General features: G+C 38.1%; 1 protein-coding gene and 1 pseudogene across 2 annotated transcripts; one reads left to right on the top strand and one right to left on the bottom strand.

The window, feature by feature from the left end:
- The first annotated feature begins 1764 nt into the window (after positions 1 to 1764).
- On the top strand, positions 1765 to 2630 carry LOC103364209 (14-3-3 protein homolog 2-like; annotated as a pseudogene).
- Positions 2631 to 4598: 1968 nt separating this feature from the next.
- LOC103364191 (putative deoxyribonuclease TATDN3) lies at positions 4599 to 10717 on the bottom strand. Of its 2 annotated transcripts, none has more exons than XM_008291217.1 (10): positions 10638 to 10717; positions 10517 to 10549; positions 10355 to 10428; positions 10195 to 10279; positions 7473 to 7535; positions 7282 to 7391; positions 5939 to 5994; positions 5730 to 5842; positions 5496 to 5576; positions 4599 to 5303 (listed from the first exon to the last, which is right to left on the bottom strand). In XM_008291217.1, exons 1-10 carry the CDS (start codon positions 10689 to 10691, stop codon positions 5160 to 5162), a joined length of 813 nt encoding a protein of 270 aa, XP_008289439.1. In that variant the 5' UTR covers positions 10692 to 10717; the 3' UTR covers positions 4599 to 5159. The 2 variants fall into 2 exon arrangements, with proteins under 2 accessions (XP_008289439.1, XP_008289440.1); XM_008291218.1 differs by having other exon boundaries at positions 5496 to 5573.
- Positions 10718 to 10837: the final 120 nt, after the last annotated feature.

The raw sequence follows: 10837 nt of genomic DNA, 5'->3' as shown, positions 1-10837 counted from the left end.
GTGAAGTTATGTTTAAACCCCAATATCTCAGTCATTTAACAAAATAAAAGCCTGAATTTTTCCACAGTTATGTCTCATCATGTCATAGGTTCAGAATCTGCAATATGAGAGAAATACATCCAATAATCTGTGATTATGGGTGAAAAAGTCCAATATTTGAGTACATATTAACAACAAATAATAATAATAATAATAATAATGCAGGAGTCAATAAGTGACAATACAAAAATAAAATATCTACATTTTATTATGAAATACTTGATCAAAAAGTTATTTTTGTTACATTTCATAACTGACTGAGCAGATAAGATAACTTGAACCACAAAAACAAATATATTTCCGGGAAGTAAAAAGTGCAAGATCAGCAAAAAAAAGTCCTACAACACAACATCCTAAATAAATAACTTATAACAATCAGCTCAAATTTGCTGCCTGGAGGTGACAGACGAAACTTAGTGCTGCACTGAAATGTGTTTTGGACTTCTCTGAAATTTCAGAAAATATGACTCGAGTTCCTTCCATAAAAGTGTTATCAGCAGTGATTGTTTATCATCCAGCAGGTTCCTGTTGAAGGTGTAGACGTCAGTATCATTTATAAAGTCTCAGCTTTAGTCTCATTGCTTTATGTAAAAGGTGCTGAACTCTGCTTCTCCCTTCAGTGTTAAAAATGTATTTATTTTATGGCTTTTAATTGTATTTATGCATCAGAATCAGTTTTATTGCCAAGTAGGTTTTCAGATGTGGGGAATTTGACGTAGTGATTCTGTGCATTGCTGAAGAATTCTTAAAGAAGAATAAAGAAATTTAAGAAAAAAAGCAAATGCTACAGGACAGAGGACAGTATTGTAAAAACTTTTCTCTGCTGCCTTTGACTATCTGAGCAGTTATGAGATCTGAAAGTTGTCAAAAGCAAAAAAATAACATGATCCGAGCTTTTAGTAAAATATTTAGGGTGATATCCTTGAACTCTGAGGCCTTTAACTTGAATTTTACCGACAAACTGAGGACTGAATTCAAAAAGCAGTGAGTAAAATACAATCAGGGGACAAAATATCACTTTATTTTTAAAGTATAGTAACGTTAAAGTACTTAGCAATACACTCCGATCTATTGGGGGGTCACAGAAATTCACCCACCAGTCACTCTGGTTTCTTTTTCTTAATAAATAGCTGCTGTTTTTTCTTCACTAGCTTCTATTAGTGCCCATAGAATTACACAAAATGAGTAGAAATTCTCCTTGACTGGCTAATTAATTCTCTGAAGAATTTAAGATGGTGTACTGAGTAAAACAATGCAGCATGAAGAGAAGATGTCTTGCTGGCTGTTGTCTTTTATTCCACACAGGAAGTTGCCAATCTTACTGTGCGCTGAATCAAACCGTTCATAAATTCAGGTGTCACATCAAAACAGCCTGTTTTCATTCATCTTCCTCAACAAAGTGGCACCACAAGGTTATCGATGTGGACATATTGCTTTACATAGACCATGAAAAGGATTCACAAAGCAAGAAAAATAAGAGTAAAAGAATGCAAACTAAAAGTAAAGTGACTATAATCCTAAAAAAAAGTCTTAAACAGGCCTCTGGTTTAAATTTAAAGCAACCAGCTGACCTGAGAGGAGGAGGATTTGGAGAAGCCAACAACATAATAACTTATTTCATTATTGGCCAAAAGACACTACGTTATTGGTTCAGGGCTTTCATTATGTTATTGGCCTATAACATTTTTTAAAAAGTGTAAATTAATTACGTTATCGGCCGTTGTTATGTTATCGACCTACAAGAACGTGGTGGGCGCTCCTCGTGGCGTGTGATGTCCAGCATCGAGCAGAAGGCTGACGCTGGTGGAAAGAAGCAGGACGTGGCCAAAAACTACCGTGTCACGATTGTGGCAGAGCTGAAAAAAATCTGTCAAGAAGTGCTGGAAGTCTTGGACAACCATCTAATTTCCAAAGCTGAACTGCCAGAGGGCAAATTCTTTTATCTGAAAATGAAGGGAGATTATTAGCAGCTGAGGTGGCTGTGGCTTCAGGAGAGATGAAAGAAAAAGACCAGTCACAGGAAGCATACCAAGCTGCCTTGGACATCAGCAAAGATGGTATGGCTCTGACGCACCCAATCTGTCTTGGTCTTGCTCTCAGTTTCTCAATGTTTTACTATGAGATCCTCAACTCATCTGAGAAAAAAGCAGCAGTTTCTGCCAGCTGGCCAAAGAAGCTTTTGATGCCGCCATTGCAGAGCTCGACACACTGAGCGAGGAATCGTACAAAGACAGTCCACTAATCATGCAGCTATTGAGAGACAACTTGCAGAATGAGCCAGACTCCCATAGTCCTTCCTGGCTTTTACAGGGTTCATGCAGGGTCAACCTATCTGAGCTGCTCTGCACACCAAAACAATTCAGTGGTTTATGGACAAGCAGTCACATTTTAAAACCTGACAGACCTGTGACCAGATGTTCAACTTGGTCAGTTAAAACTCCAGCAGCAGCAGCAGCATTGGGGGTTGCTTTTTTCCCTCATCACTGTCTTAGGTGGACCTGAATAAAGTCCATGACAGTAATCTGGTGGAGATAAAAGCAGCAGTTTCTCCAGATGACGGGTCGATACTGACTGAGCAGAATCTCATCTGACTTCCTCACAGTGTAAACACCAAAATCACATGAACATCACCAAATCAATATGCTCACTTCCCACAAACTAAAGAGAAGAGCTTATGTACTTATGTACGTAGATGGGGCAGATAAAATAAAAGAATCACCTGCAAAGGACACAATGCCCAAACCGTTATTGATACACCTTTACAGCTAAATCTACAAAAAAGAAAATTAGATTAGATTAGATTAGATAGAACTTATTGATCCCTTTGGTAGGGCACCTCAGGGAAATTGTTGTAAAATAGCTGATTAACACGTGTAGGTCACACTATAAGACTGCTGTATTAAATTGTATTAGTTTTAGCTCAGTAGACCTAATAAACTGGCTCATGAATGTACTCAGCAGCTTGGAAAAACACTTCAAATTGTATTTAAATCATCCTGACATTAAACCTTTCAATTCAAACAATCTAAATGCCACAATTAAGTTTGCAGCTCTTAAAGTTCCTCCCCATCATTGATTTAACCCCTAGAAACTCATTTCTGTGCATCAAGTTTATATAGTCCATCCATCCATTATCTATACACTGTTTAATCCTCATGAGGGTCATGGGGGGCTGGAGTCTATCCCAGCCGACTTAGGGTGAAGGCAGGGGACACCCTGGACAGGTCACCAGTCTATCACAGGGCAAGTTTATATAGTATGTAAAGTATATTAAAAAAATCAACACTGCCAGATTTTTAGACTTTGTCAGCCATCTTTGATTTGCCTGAAAATGTTCAAACATAAAATATGGATATTTGTGAAATTTTAGTTTGATATATCAAATACTCTGCGAGATAAAATACATTTTCATCGACCCACTTGAAATGTGAGATTATGTCTGAACCCAGTATCTCAGGAACAAATAAAGATAAAAGCCTGAAGTTTCCAGTTATTTCTCATCATGTTATTGCTTCAGAATCTGAACTATTGTACTGACAAGTAGCTCAAACAGTCTCTTATAATGGGTGAAATATGAAAAAAAGTTTAATATTTGAGCACAAATGAACAAAACTTGCTAAAGCATACATCAACGTGTGATATTTTCTAAACCATATGTACTTGCATGTTATAATAATATAAAACAAAACACATAGAATACGTTCTATCATGAAATACTTGGTCACAAAAGTGATAAAATCGTACAGCATGCTTTTTCTTCACATTTTAACTCACCAGTAATCAGACATTATTTGATTTGCTTGTCTAATTCTTCATCAATGACCTGATGGGAAATAACAGTGAAAATTTCAGGCTTTTATCTTGAAAAGTTCCTGAGATATTGTCATTTAAACATACCCTCAACGTTCTATGTGCGAATAAAGGTGTTGAAATGAGTAGATGGGAATTTTTTTGGAATGATTACATTTTTTTTAAAAGTATTTGATACATCAAGCTAAAATTTCACAGATATTGTTTTATTAAATATCCATATTTATGATGTCAACATTTTAAGGCAAATCAGAGACGGTCAAGCAGAAGTGCTCTGATTATATGAGATGGAAAAGCCTCATACAGATGTGTTAACGTAAGAAACATTTCACAGACGGGTTCTTTAAAGGGAGGGAGGCCGATCATAAATATTCAACAATGTGATGAAACTTAACTTCATCAATTAACATCAGAACTCAAATGTACGAGCTCACTTGAGGCAGCAATACCCCAAACAGATGTGAACTGTGTCTGATCCAGAACCACTAAAGTCTGGCAGCATCAGTAAATGATGAATCGCCTTTCAATTAGAAAGAGAGAAAGTGACCTGAAAACGTGCCGACTTTATATCACCGCCCTGTAAACCACCGACATGCTGTGATTGTTCTCTTCACACTGACGTCAGCGTCTAAATGAGCGAGCATGACTCGCACCGGTAAGCTGTTGTTGTTGCATGACAAGGTGTTTATGAAACGCTGGATGTTTCGCATGTATCACGTGCATGAAAAATACACAACTTGAGTGTTAAATTGTTGTCTCACCTTTCTTTATTTAAGAACGCTGCCATCAACAGCCACGAACAGACTGTGTCCATAAATCTTTTAGCTTTTAATAATGTGGCTCTGACATTCAAATTTACGGCTCAATTGACCCGGAGTGTCTTTGTACATTTATTTACACTTCAGGGCGTTTTAGTTCAATCACATTAGCACATTAATGAGGTCGGATGAGTTGAAAAGATGAGCTGCTGAGTGGGAAAATGAATGTGTACAGGCCCTCGGGTCAGAACAGCAGCATCAAACACACAGAGACGTGGCAGGAAAATTAGAAAATGTTTGGTTGATTGTAAAAGAGTTTCAATCTGTAATATTATCTCATCATGCAGACACTGGAAACAGCTATAAACATGTTGATTAAACACTTTAAATGACATCTTTTTTGTTGCATCTATGTTCTTAAAAGCACACAAATGCACCAAACTCAAACAGCTTCACAACTCACATGAATGCACGATTAGTCAATAAATTAATTTGAAAAATTGCTATGGCAACAGAAGATTGTGGACATATAAGTCTGTAAATAAGGCTCCGTCAGGGTCTGAGGGCAGATTTCAGTTTCGGGAAAAGTCGGAGAGCGTTTTGTGTCGTCACCTCTATCACCTTCTCCAGCGACACGCCTTTGATTTGACTGATGTACTCGGCAGAAACACTGATGTTTTTTGGCTCATTTCTCACCTGCGATCGGGACACAAAACAAAAGTTATTTGACAAAAGTAGGCAAAATAAACTGTAATTACAATAAAGTCAGCAAACATTTACCCAATACAGTCACATTTATAATTTAAAAAATATTCAGATGGCAATAGAAAAGAAAAGAAAAAAAGTTAGAATAAAACATTTATTTTGAAAACAAAACAACAACTCTACCTGCTTTTCTGGACCGAGTGCAGGTGAATCAGTTTCCAGACAGATATTCTCTAACGGCAGCTGTTTCACAAGTTTCTGCTTCTTGGTGGAAAACACACAAAGCAACCATCATCAATCATTAACAACCAATGTGCAACCAACACTCCAGTGCTGCACGATGTGGAACTGTGAATTAAATCTGAGTATTTATGCGTGCAAATGAACAATAAGTTGTGTTCAGGAGCTCGGCTGTACCTGCTCACTCCGTATTATGGACGGAGGGATGGAAAAGAAATATCCAGCCTTCACTCCCTCCATAGCCACAGACGGTTTCCCATCAAAAGCGTGAAGAAGAGCTTTTTCAACACCTAGTGACATTGCAGAGGAACTGCAGGTTATTTCTAGAAGGCTTGAGTAAACAGTTTATCAAAGTTTTATCAGACAGGATAAGCTCAGCTGCTCACCTTGTTCCTTCAGGAGGTGGATGGTGGGTCTTCCTGCAGACCTCGAATGAACATTTCTAGACATAAAACACACAAATATTATAGAGGTTTGTCAGCTATTAGGTGCTTTGTGTTACTGATTTAAACCAAACATTTCAGCACAAGTCTATTACAAGTACAACAATTCAATGACTATACATGCCAACTTCTTTTTGCTCACTGTGGGCTCCTTTTTCTCTGCAATATAAAGTCCTGAGAACTCCAAAATGTTAACTGAAGAAAGTTATATTACCATAAATAATAATAAAAAAGACAAAAACTAAAGTTGGATTCTTTAAATAACGTATTTAACAAAAAGTGTAAACATCTGGACTCAATGTGTGCACTATTTTCACTACTTATACTTTTGAATTCTTTCCATACTTGTCTCCCATCGGCTCTTTGTAAACAAAGCCTGCAGTTCAGCCGAAAAGCCAGATTGTTTAAAATCATGTGACTGTTGGTTTTAGCTGAGTCACTACTTGCTTCACAGTTGCACCAAGCAGCACAGGATTTTTTGTTTTTTATAGATTCTGGTTACTGCAAACACTTTGTGTACATTGAATTAAATGATTTTAATGAAATATCACAATTTTAAGCTCATATTTGGGTCATTTTTCCAGCTGAAGCACAAGTCATAGATGAGTAGTTTAAGGACTGTTGGAAAGATGATTATTGGTCAATATTTTCTGTTTTTGTAGTTTCTGGCTTCGATACAAGGTGTCACTTCTGTGATTAAAACAAAAGAAAAAAGGGCAGCATGCCTTTCCAACCTCCTGGCAGGTTTTGGGGTTCAGAAGGTGATAAGAGACGGATTATTTTGGCTTTTACAAAATATTAGGATACTACTGAGAGACGGGAGGGAGAAACATCTTAAGCGGAATGAATTACAACAATGACTCAGTTAACTTCTTATGAGAGACCAACAAACTATCTGCTGAATCAGCTCGACGTGGAGCCCTTTCCCCAACTGGTTCTCTAACTTAGACGTCAATTTAATGATCGAGGGTTATCAGTGGACTGTTGTGCTTATCCTCGGAGGAAGTGTCAGTGTGGCTGGTGCTGCAATATCTCCGTCATTTTAAAAATCTCCTTAAAATTCTCCTTTGATTAAAAACTGCTGCAAATAGTCAGACAGGAAATTCAGAGGATGCCACCAACAGCTGTTTTTTAACCATTTATAAATATCTCAGGGAGGATTTCTTACAGTCGAGAGTTCTTGTGTCGGTGGATTTCCTAAAATCCGACATTATCAGCTGAGTAACATCATCAGCTCATTAACCAGCTCATTAACTCATCAACTTAATCAGTACTGTGACACTCACAGAGGCAGATCCAGCTGCTTGGCTATCTGTGCCTGACGAATCAGGACCTGCCTTTGGTTTTCTTTATCACTGTCACTGCTGACGAATCTGGGCGTAAAATCCAAACCAACCTACAAGAGAGAAAGGTCGAACCGTAATAATTAATGACGGAAACTGATGTTTCAGTGGCATCAAAGAGGCCGAATCTTTACCTCTCCTATGGCAACAAGTTGGTCTTTGTACTTCTCTATGATGGGTAGAGCAGCATCAAGATCCTGCAAAACAGACAAAAACAGTCTTTACTCGAGCTGCACAGACCATAAAATAATTCACCAAAATAGCTGCATCAAGCACAACACGCAGTTTCATTACTCTGAGATTTCTGACAACCATCTAAACACAGTTGTGGTGAAAGCACTGAAAAGCACATTTAGAAAACAACTAGTCACACCAGTAACAACGTATAGATAACAACAATAGATAATCTGCAGACTTAATGAGACCAGATCAGTGAAACTACTAGTCCCTAAAATAAATCAGAATAAAGGTAATCATCTAAAGTAATGGGCACATTGTTTCAGGAAAGAAGTGCTGCTGTTTTGAAATGCTATGAGCACCACAAAGGATTATTTTAAAAAGGTCAAAAGAATATAAGAGAGAACCCCACGAAGAGTAACAGCATAAATACACAGAGTAGACAGATAGTCTGATTAATTCACTCGTTAATGTGGTAAAATATAATCATGACATTAGGTTACTAAAGTGCAAACATTCTGATGGTGGACAAATTGAAGGAAAAACACCATACAGTGTTTTAGTAATGTGTTGGGCCACCACATGCTGCCTAAACATGATCAGTGCACTTCAGCATTGATTCTTCAAGCCTCTGAAACTCTACCAGAGGGATGAAATAACATTCTTCCAAAAGATATCCCCTCATTTTTGGTGTTTTGATGGTGGTGGAGGAAAGCGCTGTCTAACATGTCAGTCTAAAATGACCAATGGATGTGGTGACCTGTAGTTTTCTTCCTCATGAAACCATTCAGTGACCCCTCGTGGCCCATAGATGGAGGCATTGTCATGCTGAAAGAGATCACTCCCATCAGTATAGAAAGGTTTTTATCACAGGACACAGGTGATCACTCAGAACAACTTTGGATTGATTTGAAGTGATTCCTCGTTCTAAAAGAAAAAAAAAAAAGTCGAGATGGCCTGCAATTTGGTTTCTAAATTCAGACAAAACTTCAGTTATTTACTCTTGGTGGTAATTTCATGGCTTCCAGAACTACTGTGAGGAACCTTGGAGTTATTTTCTTAAAGCAATCATGGTGCCATATAATCCCCATAGAACACTTTGCTCCTAGACAGCACATTTATGTGTGGCTTCTTTAGTTTAAAAACACAGAATGGAAGAATGACGTCTTATTGACCAAAACCCCAAAATACTCAGTTTACTATCATATCTGACAATAAAAAGCATCAAATCATTACATTTGAGAAGCTGAAGCAAGGAAACGTGGCATTTTGACTTAAAAAGTGACTACAACTATTAACTGATTATCAGAATATGTCATTTAATTTTCTGGCAGGTGAGTGTCGTAGAAAAAGGCAACAAAGTTGTTCAAAATTCAAACAACACATAAAATGGTGTTTATTTCCTGCATTCTGATTGTTTTAATGCACCAGTTTTTGCTTTTCTGCATCAATTTATGGTGGAAGTGTCTCTAATGATGAAAAGGAAAATGCAAAACCACGCAACAAGTGTCAACTCAGAATAATGGAATATAATGGAGCATAAATGGAGAATATAATGAATTCCTTCATATTATTCATAGAATCTGAACATCAATAGCTCCAGATTGTCAGATCGAATCCTGGTTGTTCCTGATTAGTTGTAACAACCAACCAACAACAACTAATATAACAAGGATTACTGCAGAGCCAAAGAAGAGGCATAAAGGTGTATAGCTAATCAACAGATGGATGGTTACCGTGGGTCAACTTGAATTTCCTCCAGCCAGCAGTCGGAAGTCTCTGATTCGTCAATTTGTGGTAGCAAAGGGGGCGGGTCTTGTCGCAATACGAGCACTGATTGGCTAGGTATTGTGGTATCCATACGAGCGCTGATTGGCCAGAGAATAGTATCCTGGTAGATTCTTGGTAGCAGATGAGTGTGTTGATTGGACGTGGCTACCAAGAATGTACCAAGATTTGGAGGAAAGCCTCAGCTGTCAGGCTCCTTTCCGGTAAAATCAGCTCCCAGTTTGTGTTCAGGAAGCAGACATCCTATGTACTTTTAAGATTTGGCTTAAAACTTTCCTTTTTGACAAAGCCTATAGTTGAGGCTGCTTAGGTGACTCTTAACCATCTATTAGTAATGCTGCCAGGAGCCCAGGTTGCTCGAGGATGCCTGCATGTCTCTAACTTTGTGTGTTCTCTCTTGTAATTTGTGTGTCTTTTTAAAATAGTATTTAACTTTAGCTCTTTTTCTGTTGTGAATGGTGTTTTTCTCTTGCTGCTGCTGTACCACAGTGATTTCCCAGACTGGGATAAATAAAGTATTTTTCTATTCTATTCTTTGCCACACAGCCAACCAGCCTCCCTAATGTTTAGTGTTCTCCTACATGTTGTTTGTCTGATTTCTCTCTGCTATCTTTTCCCCTCTCTTCTTTAACCTGACCCTAACCAGTCGAGACAGATGTTTACCCTTTCTGAGCCTGCTGAATGTTTCATCTTGTTAAAGGACAGTTTTTGCTTATCAGTGTCACCAACTGCTGCTCAAAGTAAATCTTTGCATTTGTTGGGCTTTTCTCTATAATATAATATTGTTGGGATTCACCTTACTGTGTCAAGTGTCCTGAGATTACATATGTTGTGAATTGGGGCTATATAAATAAAAATTAACTGAACAATTTTAAACTGGAGTATCATTACCTGGAGAGAAGCACCCCTCTGTTGCTCTGGGGAAACTTCCTGAACAGGGTGGACTCCTAAGCAGGGGAAAATAAAACCTGGAAACCTAAGGAAAGGTGAAGCTGTCGATTAAACATGTCCAGAAAAGTGAAGTTACACCATTTCAAGCAGTCATAGTTACCTCTGTGACAACTCAATAATCTTGTCAAATTCTCCAGCATGCTCAGCCACAGCTAACAGGGCCAACAATCCAGCCTGGACAAAAATATTGCAAGAAATTTAGCTTAAATAAAGAACAGGACAATCCCCATTTGACTTTCAGCTTGTAAATGAAGCAGCTCACCTTTTTTGAACTCTCAATCACTTCTTCTATGTCCTGACGACAAAAAGAGACAAAGTTAACGCCTCGTAAGAAGTTTCAAAGATAAAACATGAATAATTATTCATTTAAAGTGCGCTCATACCTTGTCAAAATCCCCCGCAGAGATATGACAGTGACAATCGACGTATCCATGCATGTGGACGACGCAGTGCTCCACAACCAAAACAATAACCGCTTCCTGAAAGAAAAGCGAAGTACGCATGTGCCAGTCGTCGGTGCGCTTGATCGACAACACCGCGTAGCTCGAAGAAGCGGTGTCTCCTAAATCTGATGAGTTGAACC

Source organism: Stegastes partitus, unplaced genomic scaffold, assembly GCF_000690725.1.
Source record: "Stegastes partitus isolate 25-593 unplaced genomic scaffold, Stegastes_partitus-1.0.2 Scaffold727, whole genome shotgun sequence".
NCBI classification, from domain to species: domain Eukaryota; kingdom Metazoa; phylum Chordata; class Actinopteri; family Pomacentridae; genus Stegastes; species Stegastes partitus.
Note: the sequence above shows the minus strand (reverse complement) of the source record. Positions and strands in the feature narration are given on the sequence as shown.